At 38.2% G+C, this 22,162-nt stretch overlaps 1 protein-coding gene across 2 annotated transcripts in view; it reads right to left on the bottom strand.

The window, feature by feature from the left end:
- Nucleotides 1-22,162, bottom strand: part of RBKS (ribokinase) — a 128,515-nt gene that overhangs the window by 28,365 nt on the left and 77,988 nt on the right. The window contains exons 7-8 of one of the 2 annotated variants that reach the window (XM_027850453.1): nt 21,213-21,404; nt 10,168-10,300 (exon numbers count right to left, since the gene is read on the bottom strand). In XM_027850453.1, the coding sequence (XP_027706254.1) occupies nt 10,280-10,300; nt 21,213-21,404 (213 nt within the window). In that variant the 3' untranslated portion in view covers nt 10,168-10,279. Of the gene's footprint in view, nt 1-10,167; nt 10,301-21,212; nt 21,405-22,162 lie in introns of those variants that run through there. The other variant, XM_027850452.1, reaches the window with a different exon arrangement.

The raw sequence follows: 22,162 nt of genomic DNA, 5'->3' as shown, positions 1-22,162 counted from the left end.
TCTCAACCCTGCTGGAGGATTACACTCAGTTTTGCAGGATAAGTTATTCTTGGCAGCAAGTCTTTATCTTTTGCCCTTTGGAATATTTTATTCTAAGATTTTCTCTCCTTGTATTGCTGCCAAGTCTTGTGTGATCCTGACTATGGTTTCTTCCTGGCTGCTTGAAGCATTTTCCCCTTTGACCTAGAAGCTCTGGATTTTGGCTGTCACCTTCTTTGGAGCTGGATTTTGGGGTTTCTTTCAGGTGACTTGTAGTGTCTTTCTGTTTTTAGTTTGCCCTCTGGTTCTGCTAAGTCCGTGCAGTTTTTATTCATTATTTTTTCAAATGTGCTGTGCTATTCAAATTTTTTTCTTGGTTATGATTTTTAGGGATTCCAGTGACTCTTAAATTCTCTTACCTATTTCTTAGATAAGGGTAGCTAGGTGTTACAATGGATAGAGTGCCGGGCCTGGAGTCAGGAAGATTCATTTTCCTGAGTTCAAATCTGGCCTCAGATACTTGTTAGTTGTGTGACCCTGGGCAAGTCACTTAACCCTGTTTGCCTCAGTTTCCTCATCTGTAAAATGAGCTGGAGAAAGAAATGGCAAACCACTCCAGTACCTTGGCCAAGAAAACCCCAAATGAGGGCATAAAGAGTTGGACACTACTTAAATGATTGAACAACAAGTTTCCTAGATGGGTTATTTTTAGTTATAGATATTTTATATTATTTTCTACTTTTCAATCTTGATTTTGTTCTAATGTTTCTTGTTATCTCACAATTGTTGAGGGTTTTTTGATGTGACACTTGGACAACTTTCATTCTCCTCCTGCCTCCGCTTATGAGTTTCTGGACTCTACCACACTGCCTCAGCTGCCATCTCTTCCTGCAACTTCCCTTAGCACTTACTGCTTCCTCACTTTGGAACAACTGTCTGCGTTGCTGGCCCATTTCTCCTAATGGTGAGTTCCTTTCAGGGCCTCCACTTTGGGGACAGGCCCAGGCCAGCCAAACTTCAGTCTCTTCCTGGCTCTGCTTCTGACTTTCTAGACTTTGACACCATCTCCTTGCTGCATGGGTAGGTACCTTCCTTTCTAACCTCCCGTCCTGCCTAGTCTCTTCTAGCTCCCTTTATGTGCTATCTTCACCTACTAGAATGTAAGTTCCTTGAGGGCATGGCCTGTTTTTCTTTTTGCTAGTATTAGTATTCCTAGCACTTAGCACAGTGCTTGGCATATAAGTGCTTAATAAATGCTTACTGCCTTGAGCTCCATGATTGCTGGAGTAAATGTGGGACAGTTAGGTTCCTCTGTGCCTTTTCACAATGCTATTACTAACCAGAACTCTGTCATCCTTTATTTTTAACTTGGGTTCTTTACCTGATTCTACTTATAGTTAAAATAAATACATCCTTGTGAAGTAAGGAAAATTTAAGAATACTGGAATTTTTAAAATAGAAAACTAGGTCAGTTTTGTATTCTCAAATCTTAGAAAAAGAAAATTTGAACAATCTGACGGTTGTTCTTTTCCTATGTATATCCTAGTCATACTACAAGCCCAGGAGGCTAGCTCAGGAATGTTAGCAAGCAAGGGAGAGACAGTTTTGTGTAGCAGAAAAGACACTGTTCTGGGAGTTTGGAGATCTGGGTTAGTCTGGCCCTTCTGTTAACTAGTCAGATGGTCTTGAACAAATCATTTCACTTCTCTCGGCCTCAATTTTCACATGTTAAATTAGCAGCATGAACAAGATAATTTCTAAGGCTCCTTTCAGCTCTAAAACTGATTTTGTGAAGCTATTTTAACCATCCTGTAAGGTTACCAGAGCAGACATCATCATTTTAAACTGCTTGATGTGAAAATAAGTTTTATTTTCTTTAAGGTCTCTTTGAATTTTCATATTCTACGAATCCTTTTGGTTCTTTTCATAATAATTCACATTTATATTGTACTCTAAGGTTTGCAAAGTGCTTTCCTCAAACCATCCCTGTGAGGTAGGTTTTACAAATAAGGAAAGCTGGGGTTCTGAGTGATCAGGTGACTTGCCCTTGAGTGCACACCTCACAAACGTCTGAGGCAAGGTTCTTCTGATCCAAGTCTGGCACTACACATGTTATGCTACGTTGCTCCTTACACATCTGCTTTAATCTGTACTGGGTTAATACAGACATACACAAGTCTGACACATAACTCCAAGTGCTTTTCTGTTTTTCCTTTTTTTTTGGGGGTGGGAGGATTGGGATTGGATTTTCCTGTCTCACTCAGGCTGGAAGTATAGCAGTCATCCCAGACTCAATCTCCCTGCCGATCAGCACACAAGCTTTGACCTGCTCCTTTTCCACTCTGGGCTGGTTCTCCCTTCCTCAGGTAGCCTGGTGGGCCCCCACTCCTGGGGGCTTATCATATTGGTGCTGGACTTAGTGCAGACACCCGGCTGGTGTTAGTTATACTACAGCTCAGGACTCATTAGCTCAAATCTTTATCTCCCCCTACTTTTCAAGTATTCTATTCCAGTTATGTGCTCTGTGCTACGGCCAAACTGGCCTATCCACAGTTTTCCAAACTCATCCTGCCTTTCTGTGTCTCTATCCCTCTGTTTATACCATTCTTTATGAGTGGAAAACACTGCTACCTCCGTCACTGTTGAAACCCTAATCTTCTTTTAAGTCCTAGCTCAAATGCTGCCTCCTCCATGAGACCTTTCCAGATCCCCGTAACCAGTTCTGATCTTTCACTCCTCTATTAATATAATAATAACAATGATAATAACACAAACTTAAGATACTTTACACATGAGTTTTTATGGATGCCTTTTGTTTTTTAGATTCATCATTTCAAGGTATATGCACTGTCATAGAATGCTCCTTTGAAAAACGAAAAATAGTGACATTTGACAGCATATGTAACATTTTCTACTTATGTACATTTAAGTTTTGCAGTTTTCTCATATCAACTCTGTCAACAATACTCTCATTTTATACTTACAGAGAAAAGTAAAGTGACTTGCTTAGTAGGGTCATATAGCATACTGTGAGGCCCCCTGATAGAGACCATGATATTGTTATTACCTCTCTTAAGCTATATAGCATACTTAAATGCTTATTTCTCCAATTATAGTATAAAATTCTTAAAGGCAGAGACTGTGTCTTATATATCTTTGCATTCTTCTTAGTCCCTAGCACAGTTAATACATTGATTCTTATCTTAATCCTAATGCTAGTTGACTTCCAACAATTCACAGAATCTTAAGTGTTGTAAAAGTGCTTAGAGTCTATCTAGTCTAATTGATACCTTAACTAGAATTCCCTCTATAATCAGGGATTCTTAATCTGATGGCTATGAACTTGTGTGTGTGTGTGTGTGTGTGTGTGTGTGTGTGTGTGTGTATGTGTGTTTTAATACATAGGTAATATAAGTGATTTTCTTGGTAGTTTTATGTATTTTATGCATTTAAAAACATTATTACTAGAAGGGGTTCCTCAGCTTCATCAAACTGACAAAGAGATCCAAGACACACAAAAAGGGTTAAGAATCCCTGCTCTACATCATCGCTGAAAAATGGTTATGCAGCCTTAGTTTGGGAATCTTCAGTGGAAATGGCTGGGGTAAGACCCAGTGCCTCCTGAGGGGTCCTATTCCACTTCAGGATAGCTCTAATTTATTGTGAGGACTTTTTCCCTCAAAACAAGCCCAAATTTGGCTTTTTGCAACTTCCTTTGATGATGGTTCTGCTTTCTGGGTGAAGCAGTACAAGTTGCATCCTCCTTCCATGTTAACTCCTTGTTCCTCTTATGACTTCTTTTCTCCATGCCAAGGTTATTCAGCAAGTCCTCATATGGCAAGACGATGTACCAATTCAACTGGGCTCTTTCTGCAGCAAGGTCACCATTCTACTTCTTCCCAGTCGATTCACTACCTTATTCTCCATAGTGGCTGTTCCAGGCCTTCTTGTCTCTCCTTAAAGCATATCATGGCAGCTCCTACCCACATGCTGTCTGCTGAGAACCTCATATTTCACTAGAGTAACTAAAACCATTTGACAAAAACTTCCTTTCTCCCCTTAACATCTCCTATCACTCATATATTCTGCTTAACTCTCTCCTCATTTACTCTCACATCAGATGTAGAGGTGGCCCTTCTCATTGTAAAGGCAAAGACTTCTACACATCCCCTTGATCTCATCCCCTCACTCTTTTCAGCAGATTACTCCTACTCTCATCCTCACTCTATCTTTTATCTTCAGTTTCTCCCTATCTTCTGGCTGTAGTCATGCTGCCTATGAACACATCCATGCCTTCCCTTTCCACCATCCCTGCTAGCAGTTGGTCCCTGTCTTTCCTGTGTAATCCAGCCCCAGACACGTAGTAGCAGTGCGACCCTGGGTAAGTCACTTCACCTCTGTTTGGCTTGGTTTTCTCAACCATAAAATGGGGATAAATAATATCACCTACCTTACACAGTTGTTGTGAGGATTAAATGAGAAAATATTTTTTAAAAGTGCTTAGCACAGTGCCTGGCACATAGTAGGAACTATATAAATGTTTATTGCTTCCCTCCCCCCATTCCTTCTTAGCTAACCTCCTTGAGAAATTGGTCTACACTAAATGCCTCCACTTGTTTTGCTCTCACTCTCTTCTGAATTCTTTGTGAGCTGGATTCTGATTTCATCATTCAATTGAAACTGCTTTCTCCAAATTTACCAATGATCTAACAGCTTTTTCTCACTCTTTATCCTTCTTGACCTCTCTGCAGCATTTGTTCTGTTGATCATTTGCTCCTCCTGGATACCCTCTCCTTTCTAGGTTTTTGTGACACTCCTGTCTCCTGGTTCTCTTCTTACCTGTATGGCTGCTCTTTCTCATTCTCCACAGGTTCCTTATCCATGTCATGTCTATTGGTGTTCCCCAGTGCCCCATTCTGGACCCTATTCTCTTTTCCTTCTATTGTCTCACTTGGTGATCTCAATAGCTCCAATTGGTTTAATTATTATGATTCCTAGGTGTATATATCCAGTGCTAGTCTCTCTCCTGACCTAGTCACGAATCATCACTTGCCTTTTGGACATCTTGAACTGGAAATCCTTTAGACATCTCAAATTCAACATGTATAAAACCGAACTCATTATCTTCCCCCAAAACTTTCCCCTCTTCCCAACTTCTCTATCACTACTGAGGCTGCTACCATCTTCCAGTCACACAGGCTTATTGTAACTCTTGTTTTTCTCAACTTTTCACTCTTCCCTACATGTCCAATCTGTTGTCAAATCTTGTTTCTGCCTTTATAATATCTCTCATATATGCCCCCTTCACTCTACTCACACAGCTACCCCTCTAGTGCAGGTCCTCATCACCTACTGCCTAGACTATTGCAACAGCCTTCTAATTGGTCTCCGTACCTCAAATCTCTTCTGTCTCCAATTCATCTTCCACTCAGTTGCCAAAGCATTTTTAGCTATAGTTCTGCCCATGTGGGGGTCCTCTCACTCAACTCAATAAACTACTAGCCTATTTTCTGAAATCTGATATAAAATCCCCCGGGCATTTAAAGCTCTTTACAACCTGGTCCATTCTTATCTTTCCAGTCCTCTTACTTTTTTTTTCCCACCCTTTCCACATACTCTATGGTTCAGCTACACTGCCTTATGTGCTATTTCTCACACATAACAGTTCATCTCCCATAATGCTCTGAATTTCCCCTATGCCTGGAATACTCCCCTCTTACCTCCACTTCCTGGCTTCCTTCAAGACTCAGCTCAAATTCCACATTCTTCAGGAGGCCTTTCCTAGTCCTCCCAGCTGCTATTACCTTCCTCTCTGAGATTACCTTCCATCCACTCATAGTATGTATCTTGCATATAGCGATTTACTTGTTAGAATATGATCTTCCTGATGGTAGGGACTGTTTTTACCTTTCTTTGTATCCCCAATGCTTAGCATAGTGTTTTAATACATGACAAATTATTAAGAAATACTTTCTGATTGATTGTTTACCCTCCTTTGGTGTCAGACACTAAACACATTACTCTAGACATAGTCTGACCAAGACAGACTATAACAGTATTATCTATTATCACCTTCCTAGTCCCAGACATCATGCCTTTCAATGTAGTCAAAGATTACATTAGATTTTTTTTTAAGCTGTTATATCACATACTACTACTCTTGGAAGTCCACTAAATCCCCCAGATCTTTTTCAGGTGAACTGTTGTCTACTAATCCTCCATCTTACATTTGTGAAATGGATATTTTCAAACCTAAGTGTAAGGCTTTACATTTATCCTCATTAAATTTTATCTCATCATAGGATCAAGAATTTGAAGCTGGAAGGGACCTCAGAGAATATCTTGAGAACATCTAGACCAACCCCTCTATTTTACAGATAAGAAAATTGAGGCCCAAATGAAAGCTATCTATAGTCACATGAAAAAATGTTCTAAATCAGTACTGATTAGAGAAATGCAAATCAAAACAACTCTGAGGTATCACATCACACCTATCAGATTGGCTAACATGACAAAACAGCAAAATGATAGATGTTGGAGAAGATGTGGAAAAATTGGAACACTAATGCATTATTGGTGGAGTTGTGAACACATCTAACCATTCTGGAGAGCAATTTGGAACTATGCCCAAAGGGCTATAAAATTGTGCATACCCTTTGACCCAGCAATTCTACTTCCAGGTCTATATCCCAAAGAGATCATAAAAATGGGAAAAGGACATATATGTACAAAAATATTTATAGTAGCTCTTTTGGTGGTGGCAAAGAATTGGAAACTGAGGGGATGTCCATCAATTAGGGCATGGCTAAAGAAGTTGTGGTATATGAATGTAACAGAATACTATTGTGCTATATGAAATGATGAGCAGGAAGACTTCAGAAAAACGTGGAAAGACTTACATGAACTGATACACAGTGAAATAAACAGAACCAGGAGAACATTGTACACAGTAACAGCCATATTGTGTGATGACTGGCTTTGATAGACTTATCTTTTCTTAGCAACACGAGGATCTAAGACAACTCCAAAAGATTTTTGATGGAAAATGCTATCCTCATCCAGAGAAAGAACTTAGAAGTCTAAATGCAGATGGGAGCATACTATTTGTTTTCCTTTTCTTTTGTTGTTTTGTTCTACTTCTTCTTTCTTCTTTTAGTTCTAATTCTTCTTTACATCATGACTAATGTGAAAATACGTTTAATATGAATATATAAGTAGAGCCTATATCAGACTGCACACCATCTTGGGGAGGGGGAAAAAAAGAAGGGGAGAGAAAATTTAAAACTCAAAAATTTATGGAAGTGAATGTTGAAAACTAAAAATAAATTCATTATAAAAAAAGTAAAATAAGATCTCTGCATTAGCAGTAAAGTGTTATTAAAAAAAAAGAAAAGAAAAAGAAAATTGAGGCCCAGAAACATGAAGTGACTTACTCAAGATTATACAGGTTTTACATAGCAGAGCTAGGACCTCTGTCTCTAAATCCAGCACATTGCCATTATATCATATTGGTTATGTTATATTCAGCCCAATATTCTGGTCTGTCAAGATCTTTTTGAATGCTATCATCTAATATATTAGTTATCTCTCCCAGCTTTGCGTCATCTGCAAATTTGATATGTGTGGCATCTATGCCTTTATCTAAGTCAATGACAGGAATGTTACCAACAAAAGACCAAGCACTAATCCCTGGGGTACTCTACTGGAAGCCATCATCCAAGCTAACAAAGACTTTTTAAAAATTAAATTAAAATTTTTACAATTATCAACTCACTTTTATAATTGTCAATTACTGTTGTTTGCTCTCTAACCTCTCCCTCAAAAGAAAAACAAAAGCCTTGTAACAAATATGCAGAGTTAAGCACAAAAAAAAATTCTCACACTGGCCATATACAAAAATGTGGTATATTTATCCATCATTTTTTTGTCAGGAGGTGGGTAGCACTGATGGAATTATTAATAGTTATTCTGAGTCTAACCAGTTTTGAATCTTTCTAATTGTACTATTGTTTAACACACATTTCTCTTTTCCATAAGAATAACATAACAAAGCATTTGTCAAATGCTTTGCAAAAATGTAAGGAAAGTATATCTACAGCATTCTTTGACCTTCCAGTTTAGTTGCCTGGTCAAAGAGGGAAATGCCAATAGCCTGGCATGACTTGTTCTTAGAGAAACCAAGATAGCCCTTTGTTATGATCACTTCTTTTTTACTAACCATTTCTTTCCAGCCCAAAGATTGTTCTCATTAGAGAAAACAGATGCAATTTAAGAGTGGGGTAGATATGCCTTCTCTCCTCTACTCTCAGATCTTTGTCCCATCACCATGTGTGCAGAGAGCCTTTGCTTTCTTTGCCCTTCCTCTTTTTCACAAGAGACCTCAAATGACAACAGCCATAAGACCTCTCCTGGTTGACCTGGGCTTTCCTTGCCAGCCCTAGTTCATTTGGAATTTTAGCATTCTTGACAGCTATTTTTAGAAGATCTGTGCCGTGCTTTTATATTCATCTTCTGACACCTCACTTCTGAAAATGTCTTTTACAATCTAATTGTGTTGATTAGACATAATCCCATTTTTACTTCAGACAACTCCCATTTTAACTCTTGGGTGGAAATGTTTCTCTTTGTCTTCGTATTTTCATTCTTGATCCCTTCCTATCCCTGGCTGGCTACCACAATAGAACTTTAGGCTATAGAATCCTCCTTATCTTTTCCTGAAACACTTTAAAGCTGCTTTCCAAAAATTTAGGATGCAAGTCAAGACTATGCCTAGCTTTTGTTTCTTTCTCAATTACAAATTCTAAGATGGAATGATCACTTCCTACTAGGTTTTCATCATTTTTACCCTAGCAACCAGTTCATTTCCTTGGTGAGAATCATATCAGGGCAGATTTTTCCCCTTGTTGATTCCTTTACCTTTTGAAAAATGAAATTATCATTGAGACAAGTCAGGAGATTATTATCTACTCTGCTTTTGACACAGAGAGAGCTCTCTCGACTATGCTGATAATGGGAGCTCTTCGTTACTTCTGTGTGATGACTCTGCCAGTCTTGGAACCTATTTCCTGAGCTTCTTTTCTTTCCTTTGCCTAGGTAATCTTCAATGACAACTGATATCTCCATTGATCTTTGCCAAAATTCTCTTTATCAAACTTCCCCCCTCCAATTCTAGACTTATTTACATACGTAAATCTTATTAATATACAATCCTACCCTGTCAGCCCTTCCCTTTTTATGCCCTTTTTCTTCTTAACTATTAAATCCCTCCAGAGGCACGTTTCAATCACAGGTCTCATTCTCCCAGATCTCAGTGATATCTATGAAGTCCAATTTGCCTCTCTGTATTGAGACCTCTAGTACATCTTGCTGGGTACCCCTAGTTTGTGCATTTGTGCAGAGGCATCTGAGGTAATGGGTTTTATTGGCTCTTTTCATGAACTTTTTCTCTGGTGAACTTTTGGGTATTCTCTACTCCTATTAGTGAGTGAATAAGCATTATATAACACCTACTATATGTACCTACTGTATTCTAGGCACTTTACAAATACTGTCTCATTTGATTCTGAGAAAAATGATTATTTTATTATTATATTAATAACCAATTTTATATATGGGACCCAAAGATCCTCTCTTTTTCTCTTACTCATTCAAAGCCCAGCCTCTCCAGGACATTTGGACTAATGACCCCAATTTATTGATTATATGCTAGCCTAATTAACCAATTGATTATTAATTACCCAGAAACTGGCTTTTCATTTGTCTCAATCCTTACAACAACCCTAGGGGTAGTTGTTTTATGTGCCACATTTTACAGTTAAGAAAACTGAAGCAAATGGAAGTTAAGTGATTTGTCCAGCACCACCCAGTAAGTGTCTGAGGCTGGATTTGAAATCAGGTCTTCATGATTTCAAGTTCTGTGCTCTATTCACTGCATTATCTTTCTGCCTATATCACAGGTTGTAATTAAGCTTATATTAGCATAAAGAACTAAGGTTTCAGCTGTGTTCTAAAATATTAAGAAATAATTAGCGTAATAAGCTGGAGTCCTAAGTCTTATTTAAATCAAAGACCTAATCAGTCTTTCTTGAAGAAGAGACCTAATCACTCTTCTCAGGGAAGAAAGAAGCTTAATTCTCAGAAACATTTTATTGATAGTCTGTGAACAAAAAAGAGTATGAATATCTTTTTTACTTAATGCAATTAAGGAAGGTATCTCTTTGTTCATCTTGGATCAGATTGAAAGAGGAATCTTTAGAGCAGGGTTTCTTAACCAGGGATCAATGAGATCGATGGATAGATTTCAGGGGATTGGTCTGTGAACCTGGATGGGAAAAAAATTACATCTTTATTTCATTAACCTCTTACTGAAATTTAGAATTTCTGTCAATTATTTAAAAAAAAATTCTTCTGAGAGAGGTCCACAGGTTCCTCCAGAATGTACCCAAAGGGTACGTGACCCAAAAGAGGTTAAGAACCTCTTTTTTAGAAAAAGTAGTTACAGAGAGAGTAATGGGCATCAGAAAGAGGTTTTCTTCAAGAGGAAGCATTACTTATGTTCTGGGTAGTAAATAGAAAATCCCAAACTTAAACTACATATCTTCTTATTTTACTTAGCTATGAAATTTTGTCGTTTGTTTCACAATTGCTATAAAATGAAACTGGAAATTGCTTGGGTCAGAAAGCATTACGATTAGCAGCATAAACTCTCCTAGTGTGAACTCCCCTCAAGGCAGAAATGCTTATATAAATTTTGTCTGAACAGTTTTCTTCCATGATCTCTAGTATTTTGTTTGGTGGATATACATGGCAGTTTTCTCCCTTCTCTGTCTTTTCAATGCTTTGTAAGACATTTTTACCAGTCTCTGCAAGGTATACCCCATTCTGGCTAGGAGTCTGTCATCCCAATAAATATTTTAAGTCGTAAATTCCCTTTCTTGGACACATCTACTTAACTAGCCGTTTATTCCCTAAATCTGCTTTTCTCTTTTGAAGCCCTTGTCTGTGATGAACATTGGTGAGGAAAAGACCACCTCTGCCCCAGATCTTCAGTTTCTTGGCAAAATTTTGTAATTTTTTCTTTTTTTGGTTAGGCAATGGGGTTAAGTGACTTGCCCAGAGTCACACAGCTAGTGTTTTGTGTGTGAGATCCGATTTGAACTCAGGTCCTTCTGAATCCAGGGCCGGTGCTCTATCCACTGCGCCACTTAGCTGCCCCAAAACTCTGTAATTTTTTGCAGTGCCTTCTAGGTTGCTTCTGACAGCATCTTATATGCCCACATGAATCACCAGAAGTGAGTGGCAGTCATCTGCATTGAGAAGTCCTGGGAGGTTCTCAGCCCTATCACATATACATGTGGCAGCTGGGTGGTACAGTGAGTAAAGCACTGGACTTGGACTCAGGAAGACCTAATAGCAAATCTAGCCTCTAACACTTACTAGCTGTGTGAACTTGACAAATCATTTAACCTGTTTGTCTCGGTTTCCTTATCTATAAAATGGGGATAACAATTGCACCTACCTCCCAGGGTTGAGACAACTTCACAGGTAAAAGACGGGGTAGGTAAGGCTATACAGCAGTTCATCTGAACAATATTTGAGGGTTTTTGTAGATCACAGGCTTAATATTCTTGATGACTCAATTAAAAACACTATACTCTGCTATCTATAATCATATGAAAAAATGCTCTAAATCACTAATGATTAGAGAAATGCAAATCAGAAAGACTCTGAGGTACCACATTACACCTATCAGATTGGTTAATATGACAAAACAAGAAAATGATAAATGTTGGAGAAGATATGGGAAAATTGGAACTCTAATGCATCATCAGTAGAGTTGTGAACTGATCCAGCCATTCTGGAGAGCAATTTGGAACTATGCCCAAAGGGCTATAAAATTGTGCATATCCTTTGACCCAGCAATACCACTTCTAGGTCTATATCCCAAAGAGATCATAAAAACAGGAGAAAGACCCACGTATAAAAAATTTATATAGCAGCTCTTTGTGTGGTGGCAAAGAATTGGAAACTGAGGGGATGCCCAATTGAGGAATGGCTGAACAAGTTGTGGTATATGAATGTAACGGAATACTACTGTGCTATATGAAATGATGAGCAGGCAGACTTCAGGAAAATCTGTTAAGACTTATATGAACTGATGTTAAGTGAAATAAGCAGAACCAGGAGAACATTGGATTGTAATAGCTGCATTATGTAATGACTGACTTTGATAGACTTAGCTCTTCTCAGACAACTCCAAAAGACTCATGATGGAAAATGCTATCCACATCCAGAAAAAGAACCATGGAGTCTGAATGCAGATGGAAGCATACTATTTGTTCTCCTTTTTGTTCATTGCTTTGTTTTATTTCTTCTTTCTCGTGGTTCTAATTCTTCTATACATCATACCTAGTGTGAAAATATGCTTAATATGAATGTATAAGCAGAGTCTATATCATATTACATGCCATTTTGGGGAGGGGGAAAATTTAAAACTCAAAATCTTATGTAAATGAATGTTGAAAACTAAAAATAAATAATTATTAAAAAAAATCAAAACAGTACACTCTCACATCAGCAACAAGATGATAGACTAGACATTTTCTGTGATCCCCATGACCTTTCAAACCTGTTCAAAATAGAGAGATTATGTGCCAAAGATAAAGTAACTTCAGCTTTCTCAGTGGTCTAGAACAATCAATATCCAAAAGAAGGTAAAAACAAAAACCAAAACTAAACAAAAAAACAAAACAAACAAACAAAAAAATCCCAAACCCAAAAACTGATGATCACTGACTCTGAGTTCACTTAGCACCCTTCTTCCATCTCTCATTCTATTGGAAGCAAGGCTGCATTAGCAGACCCAAGGACATGATCCTACACCCTAGTACTACCTCCCTCTTTTCAGTACTATGGAGACCCTGGCCCCAGGCTGTGGCAATTGCTCAGGCTTCAAAAGCCAGCTTGGTCATAGCCCTGCAGAAGCAAAAACCTGCTGGGTCTGCAACCTGGAAGCACCAGTGCTGCAAAGCTCTGAGAACAGGCTCTGAATGGCTAGTGCAAAGCCAGAGAACTGAAGAACAGAGGGAGTGGGATAGGTCACCAGGACAGTACACCATGCATGTGGCAGGCTATGCAGCATTCTACCAAGCTTCAGAAAAAGAGCATACCACCCAGCTGTGGTCATTTTTGACTACCCAAAAGTTGTGGCAGAGACCTAGGCTGGTGAGCTGTGAATTGCCCAGTGTTGGAGAAGGCTGAGATATTTGAGATCTAGCCCCCAGTGAAACCACAATTGGAGGGGAGGAAGTCAGGAAGTAAGTATAAGCAAATAAAGGAGAAAAAAAAGACTGGAAGTACTAAAGATTTCAGGAAGAAGAAAACTCAAAGTCCTTGAACATAAATCAACAGGAAAAACAGTAACAACAGAAAAGATATATATCCTCTAGAGCTAAATGAACCCAGGCATCTATGAATAAACACTGCAAAATAAAGGAAAATGATCCAATACTTGATGAGACAGAGGCCCCTGTGCAAGTTGAGGAGAACATGGAACTACAACATGCTGTTCCTGAGTGGTTTAAAAGAGAAATGAGAATTATGAGAGCTGCATTTATGTCCTGTACAGCAAAAATAACGAACAGAATAGGAAAACTTGAATCTGCAATGGCAAGGCTCACCAAAGAAACAAAAGAAACTGCAAATACACAGAAGGGAAGAATAACCTAGAAGAAGAGAAGCAAAAAAACAATAATATCAAAAGAAAGTATGTTCACTATGCAACCAAAACATACTGATCTTGGAGACAGGATACACAGAAACAACCTAAGGACTACTGATTTCCTAGAAGAACATGACAGGACAAAAATCCTTAACATCATAATGAAGGAAATAGTGAAAGAGAACTGTCCAGAACTTCTGAACACAGAAAATGAAATTCCAATGGAAAGAATTCACAGATGGCCTCCAGAAAAAAAACCAAAGGCTGCAAACTCTAAGATACATAGTAGTTAAATTTAACAATTCAATTCAGAAACAAATTCTGCAAGTCATCAGGAGAAAGACTTTCAAATACATTAGAATAATGAAAGATTATTCTGCACTCACTAGAAAAAGGAGGAGGGAATGAAATAATATGTTCCAAAGACCTCAGGATGCTGCCCAGGTTGACATATCATCCAAATCTGAGTTTAACCATATAGGACAAAAAAAATGGATGTTCAATAATAAAGAAGAATTTGAAACATTTTAGAAAGAAAACCAGAATTGAAGAGATTATTTGCTTCTCAAACACTCCAAACAACAGGAATGAACGAGTGAAAGAATGAGCATGTGAGGACAGCAACAGCAACAGCAACAGATTGACAATAGAAAGACTATTAAGAAACTTTTCTCTAAATGTACAAAAGGAGACGGGGGTGATGACAGAAATCTGTCTGGTAGAGGTAACAGTGAAAAGGTGGACGGAAGGAATTATAGACAGAACCTGCTGACACCTTTCCTCCAGATGAATCAATACTTCTTTTGTGGGATTATATTACAAGACAGGAGAGTACTCTGCAGTTTCCCCTTAAGCTGTATAAATGAGCAAAAATGACAAAAAATGGCAACAGTCAATGTTGGAGGGATTGTGGAGTGATAGGTACACTAATACATTGTTGGTATAGCTGTGAAATGGTGCAACCATTTTGGAAAGCCTTTGGAATTATGCAAACGAAATGACTAAAATATATACTCTTTGAACCAGAGACTCCATTACTGGGCTTATTCTCCAGGAAAGCTATCCATAAGAAGAAAGTCCTCAGATAAACCAAAATATTTATAGCAGCACTTTTTGTGACAGTTAAGAATTGGAAAAAAAAGTAGATAGCCATTAACTAAGTAATGGCTAAACAAATTGTGGTGTATGAATGTAATGGAGTACTACTATGCTGTAAGAAATAATAGGTGTGATGGACACAGAGAAACATAGAAAAATCTATATGAAAAGATGCAGATTGAAGTAAGTAGAGCCAAGAAAACAATATACACAATAACTACGACAATGTAAATGGAAAGAACAACAACACATCAAAAAATCAAAAGTGAATGTAACAAAATTATAAAGATCAAGCAGGACTGAAATGAAGAGAGCAGAAGACACCACCAACCTACCCCATTGTGGAGGGGGGAGGTCCCCAGGTGCTACAGGTGCTGCACATGTTTTCGGACTTTTTCAATGTATTGATTAGTTGTGCTGACTTTTTCTCCTTTCTTAAAAAAAATACTATTTGTCATATGGGATGACTCTCTGGGAGGGGGAGGAGGAGGGATTCTTGGGATAACTGTAAAGATATAAGAAACAGAAATCAATAAAAACTTATTAAAAAAACACTCTATTCAGGTCAGTGCAAAATTTGCACTGCTCTCCTCACTCACTGGAAATGATAGCCCCAGTCTGTTATTCTTGCTAGTGACTCCTTTGCAGAACTACTGTGATGAATTGCTTCTGTGTGTGGGGAGGATCTTCAAATGTGGAAACCTCCTCCCCCATCTACCTTGTGAGTGTTTCTTTAGCCCCTCCCTGCCCAGTTATCTCTAATTTTCCTTCCCATTTTTGTCCTAACCTTTTGTCTTATAAACTACCTTCTTGCTCGTAGCTTCTTAGAGCTCTGTTCTTCTCCTTCGCTTCCCTCCCCAAGCATCCTCCTCCTTATCCTCAGGTCTTTCCTCGAATCTTCTCCCTTCAGTTCTGGGCTTTTTCTCTCTTCAGCCTGAGTCCTTCTCTTCTCCTTCTTCAATCTCTCTTCAATTCTTCCTCCCCAAATATGATCATCTTCACAATTCTATACTGCCTCCTCCTTCTATTCCTTCTCCCATGTAACATTTTTCTATAGATGCTGGAAGTAGTGTTATCATGGCTAGCAAAGTAATCCCTTGTTGATACTGACATAAATTAGTCAAGAAGCATTTATAAAGCACCTGCTATGTACCAGACACTATGCTCGCAGTGGGGTATACAAATATGAAGGTGAGACAGTTTCTGCTCTCAAAGGGTTTATGATCTATTGCATCATCTGGATACATACGTGGGTTCTATTCCTTTGTGGTCCGTCAGCTTCCATATTCTGAAGACACTTCCCACAGAGATCCTAAACTTCTCTGAGCAAGGGTGGAATGAGCTGCATCTTCCCACAGTGACCACTAAACACTCATTCAACTGTGATCGAATGACTCTTTGCCCTTGCGATTCTTCATTAACAACCTGTAGTTATAAGTTATGCTCCCTCTGTTTTGGAAGCCCTGAGGTCAGTTACTGAGCCAGCATTAGAAGCATCAATGCTACCAGCTGCCTATGTGGCAGCTGTTCTGTGCCATACCAAGATGGCCACCTCTCTAGTCACTGAAATAGATGTAACATGACTTAAAAAGTAACATGACAAGAACTATGTAGGCATGAGGAAAAAGCTTTTTTTCCCTCTTCCCCAAAACTCCTGGCTTTTGTTCACTGATAAATTGCTTATAAATTATAGATTATGATTACTTATTATAATGCAGATGACTCTTCAGATGCAGACTTACATTGTGGACTAAATTTTTATGATACGGGTAATTATTGCATATTTTATCACTGGTCCTTTTGTACGAAGAGGTACAGGGGTAGCTAGGTGGCATGGTGGAAAGCAGGCTTGACCTGGGGTCAAAAAGACTTGGGTTCAAATCCTACCTGACACTGACTAGTTGTGTCATCCTGGGCAAGTCACTTAACCTCTCTCTGCTTCAGTTTCTTAATCTCTAAAACAGGGACAATAGTAACATCTACCTAACAGGGTTGTTGTGAGGGTCTAATGTAATAACAAACCTTAAAGCACTATGTAAATACTAGCTATTATTATTAATTTTTTTAGTATTTTATTTTCCCCCAATTACATATAAAAATAATTGTCAACGTTCTTTTTTTAAAAACTGAGTTCCAAATTCTCTCTTTCCCTTCCCACCCCCCTCACTGAGAGGGCAAGCAATTTGATACAGGTTATACATGTGTAGTCATACAAAACACATTTCCATAGTAGTCATAAAATAAAACACAGATCAAAATAAAAACCCAAGAAAACTAAGCAAAGTAAAAAAAGTATGGTTCAATCTGTATTCAGACTCCATCAGTTCTGTCTCTAGGGATGGATAGCATTTTTCATCATAAGTCCTTTAGAATTGTCTTGGATCATTGTATTGCTGAGAATGCTAGCTATTATTATTAAAGGGTAAATTAATTTACTGCTCAGGAATTTTTACAGGGCTCCCAGAGCAGGGTTAATTAACACTGTCACATATTCATATTGACATTGTACTAGCATAAAAACATTATAACATAATACTATTCACATGTGTATGGACTATTAATGAAAACTGGTTGCTTATTCAGTGAAGTCTAAAACACAGAGAGGACAAAGTTCTTGAGCTGCAGATTTGTGAAGTGACAGAATGAGGACATGAAATCCCTGTCATGATGAGGTTAAGCATCAGAGAACATAGAAAAGAATTAGAAAACAGACACATCTGTCAAGTCTTCCCAACTGAGCTGGGGACATCTGTAGTTACTGCCACCATTTCCTTGTAGCACAACTTGGAAAAAAAAAAAGGATGCAAAAATAGAAATGGTACACTCAACTATTAGCATTTGAGGCAAAATTGAACATAGCAACCTGCACAATTACTGACGTAGAAGAGAAAATGGTTTTCTAGGGCAGATATCTCTAATGGACGTTGTGCCAGCTAACTAAAGATGTTTCCATCATCCAGATCATCAATAATTCTTTTATTAGGAAACCAGAAAACATATATGATAGGCAATTAAAAAAACCAATTGAGACCAACTATAGTCCTGGCAGAGAGATAAAAGATGCCTTCACTGGAATTTCTCACTTAACCATACAAATTAGACTTATACAGTCTATTTATAGACTTATAAATATTAGACTTATATAGAGGTATATTATACTTACATTAGACTTATAAAGAGGTAATCTGATACTTATAAAAAAGTAAACTGATTGAGTGGGGGCAGCTAGGTGGCACAGTGGAATATAGTCAGGACTGGAGTCAGGAAGACTCATCTTCAAATCTGGCCTCAGGAATTTACTAGCTGTGTGACCCTAGCAAGTCACTTAATGCTGTTTGCTCCGTTTCCTCATCTATAAAATGAGCTGGAGAAGGAAACATCAAACTACTCCAGTATCTCTGCCAAGAAAACCTCAAATGGGGTAACAGAGTCAGACACAATTGAAAAATGACTCAACAACAACAAAAGACTGGTTAAGTATAGAATAGGCAAGAATTTTAACAATGAGAGTGACTAATGTGAGCAGTGAATAAATCATAATGCTGGCAGTAAAGAAAAGTATGAAATTTCAAGCCAAGAAATCAACTTTGTTTTCTGTCAGTGTCCCCTCTACTCCACACATACGCTGCTGCACCCCTACACCCCAAGCTGAGAATTCATTCAATTATGCAGATGATTTATTATAACAGTATCTGTCAAATAAAATATTTGCTAGACTGTTGTAGATTAAGCAGTAGCACTACTGAAATGACTTCTGGAAAAATCACAACTTGAAAATGGTGATACATTAGGTTCTTATTTGAAGATATTATTGCTGGTGTTGTATCTTAAGAATAACAATTTAATATAATAGTGTGGTAGTGCATAACTTCACTTGGTATCTAGTGTGAAAACTAATTGTATGAGGCTGGGCACAGGACAAGGAAAGGGTATATGTGTTAATTCTACACATATTAATAGTTCATTTATTCATTTAATAAATATTTTTTGGCTATTTTTTGGGGGTGGGGTGCTACAGTGTTGTGTCAGAAATAGTTGCTGCCCTCTAGGAGCTTATATTCTAATAGCAGAGATGACACAGATAACTATAATACACTACACTCTACAATTAGTGTTGCATGATTGGTGCAAATAATAATTGCTGTAGCAGTTGAGAGGAGAGAGAGCATAGTTCTGGCTGATAAAAGTGGCATTTGACCAGCCCTTTGAGAGATGGGTAGGATTTCAAAAGGTAAAGATGGGGAAAACAGAATTCTAGGCAGAAAAGAAGACATGAACAAAGATGTGTTTTATAAAACTTATAAATAAATAAAATATAGAAACACACATAGAAATTTATAAATAAATAAGAACTTATATAAATGTGAGATGTTACTATTTTTGAACTGAGGAGTGACTTGGCTAAAGCGGTGTTTTCAGAAGATTAATCTGGCTGCAGCACACAGGATGAATTGGAAAAGGGAAAAGATTAGATGTAGGGAGACTAATTCCTTAGCACAAGTCTTAAAGTGATGCTCCTTAACTAACTCAGTGACTTGGGCGGAAGGCCTCTTTAATTACTCTCAGGAGGCTGGTTTCAGTGAAATGGGAATTTCTTAGCAGTTATTTGGTAGCAGACTTGATGATACATATGTTGTGAGCGGCCACTCTAGCCCTGTCTTGGGAACTCTGAAAGCCTTTATATCATTTGGCTCTAAGAGAAGCCATATAGAACTACATGTTAAAGGATTAAAACTGGAGTTCTCCAAAACATCTGGGGGTTGTAAGGGCCAAGAAGTGGGCTGCCAACTGTCTGTACTAAGCACAGACAACCCATTCCGGTAGCGTCCATATCTTTAATCAGTTAGCAAACATTTACTGCGTATCAGACACTATGTTGAATGCTGAGAATAGGAAGAAAGAAGACTCACATTTTAATGGGAGAGAAAACATGCAAACAACCATTTACATGCAAGATAAATACAGGTTTAAGTGGGAGATGACCTCTGCCAGGAGGCTCTAGCAGTAGGGGAGGGCAAAGCAGAGGCTGGGAAAGACTTCTTGAAGGAGGTGGGATTTGAGCTGCATCTTTAAGGAAGCCTGGAGGTGGAGGTGAGGATGGAGGCCAGTGAAGGGACATCCAGTGCAAAGGACAAAGAGTCAGGAAATGGGGTCTTGTTTTAAAATAAATGAAGAAGAGAAAAAGAATGGGAAGGAGAGAGAATAACCTTTTGAGCAGAGCCATTATAGTTTAGTATTCACCTTTGAGTTCTCGAACCATTTCACACAAGCTAGAACCATTACTGCAGTGGACAAGCTCTGATCTGGTGTTACACTGTAGGCATAACAAGTGCTTGCTGAAAAACCAATCGAGGTAAGGAAGGAGAACCTCACGCCAGCTGTCTAGGACAGGCTCCAAAGGCAGGCTGGCACCCTAAGCGTTCTCTGACTTCCCATCGCTCAGGGCCAGCTGATGATAAAACAATCACACTAGCTGCTTACAAGACCCAAAGTCAGAGAGAAGGAACGTGGCTTCTTTTGCCATGGAGGGAATGGAAGGCATTTTTGAAGGCAGTGAATCATAGGTAAGTTACAGAGGGAATCTCCATTAAGAATAAAAAGATTACAGGAGGAAAAAACTTAATGAATACTTACTGAAGTTACTTTGTACAAAAACCGTGACGTTTCCTAGAGGGATTCCCTCAAACTGCTGGCTTTTTCTAAGCCACCATTATTCCTCAGCTGAAGAAATGGGATTTTATAGACTTTGTCATAAGGGGAACTCCCCTGAATACTTTCCTCTTCTATTATAGGCTGAAGAAGATGCACTATTGTATGTTCCTAGAACCTGAAGGAGACATCTGAGCAATGAAAGTAATCAAATGCCTCATTGTGTCCTGGAGGTAGCCATGAGTCCCCAAGGACTTATCCTAAGGGGTTATGAGTTAGGGCAGGTTTTCAGCATAGAACCAGTGACTGATTGTCTGTTGCCTGAGGCCTGGTGTAGCTTATCATTTTTAGAGTATCTAGGAGTTGACCAGGGGTTTGGCCAAGTCAACACATGAAACAAAGAAAAATACAAATAATCCTCAGTCCTTATAATCAAAGTTTCAAAGTCCTTTCTTTCCCATTATTTCTGGTGACCAAGCAATCTTTTTTTCCTTGCAACAACTCTGTGAGATAGTTAGAAAAGGTATTTTAAAGATTTTTTTCTTACAGATTTACCAACTTACAGATTTTTATTAGAAAACAAAAGGTTCAGAGAATTGTGAAGAAGGATTTGGTTGGATCACTGGATTGGAATCCAGTATTCTAATTTGTTCAGTAATCCTGAGCCTTCATATCCTCACTCTAAGATTAAAATGTACTAATTAGTTACTAAGTTATTTTTTTCCCAAAGTGCTTGAAAAAAGTTTTCTTAAATCTCAAAACATACCGTAGTATCCACAGGCTTGGTGACCTTCTGTGTGGGAATAAGCTTTGGGCCAGGTTCTTCGGCTGATACAAATACACATCCTTCAGCACCCAAGGTAATGATTACCACCTTGCAACCCCTTTCTATCAGCACCGATCCAGCCTTTCCAGCTGCTGCAGGGCTATTAATTGTAAGCCCAGTTAAATTCTCAGCCTAGAAATCAAAGAAAGTAAAGTCATTAATAAGTAATCTGTGCCAATTTATCTTAATTTGTTTCATTAGAAAGCTGTTTCTATTTCTTTTAATTGATTTGGTTTTGAGACTCCTGACAAAAGTGAAGTAGTGATGCCACTAAGGCTGGATTACCTCATAGATTATAGGTGAGAACAAATTACATTTATACAGTGCTTTAAAAGTTTTGCAAAATACTTTATATGCATAATCATAATAGTAGTAACTGATAATTATGTAGCACTTTAAAGTTTTTAAAGTACACATACACAAATATACAGGGTGTCCCAAAAATCTTAGTGCAGTTTTAAGTTTTAATAGCTTAAGGCTTTTGGGATACCCTTTATATTCTCTTATTTGAATCTCACAACTTTGTGATGTTAGGAGATACTATAGGTATAATTATCCCCTTTTTATATATGATGAAACTGAGAAGTACAGTAGTTGAGTGATCTGCCCCAGGTCACATAGCCAGTGAGTGTCAGATGGATTATGTACCCAAATATTCCTGTGGTTATATGGGGGATTCCTTACATGGAGTGGGAAGTTGGACTAAATGATTTCTAGTACTTTCCAACTCTAAAATCACAAGATTCCATTAAAACTAGATGCCTGTAGTTTACCAAATGAATTTATTCAGATTTCAGTAATCACACTAATTGGGATGGGAAGATTTCTTTAAGATCATTTCAGTTTTTACAGAAAACTATGAGAGGAGGACTGAGGATGGGAGGAAGGAA

This window comes from Vombatus ursinus, unplaced genomic scaffold, assembly GCF_900497805.2.
Source record: "Vombatus ursinus unplaced genomic scaffold, bare-nosed wombat genome assembly UNPS02009062.1, whole genome shotgun sequence".
In the NCBI taxonomy this organism is placed as follows: Eukaryota; Metazoa; Chordata; class Mammalia; order Diprotodontia; family Vombatidae; genus Vombatus; species Vombatus ursinus.
The sequence above is the reverse complement of the archived record's forward strand: the minus strand, read 5'-3'. Positions and strand labels throughout refer to the sequence as shown.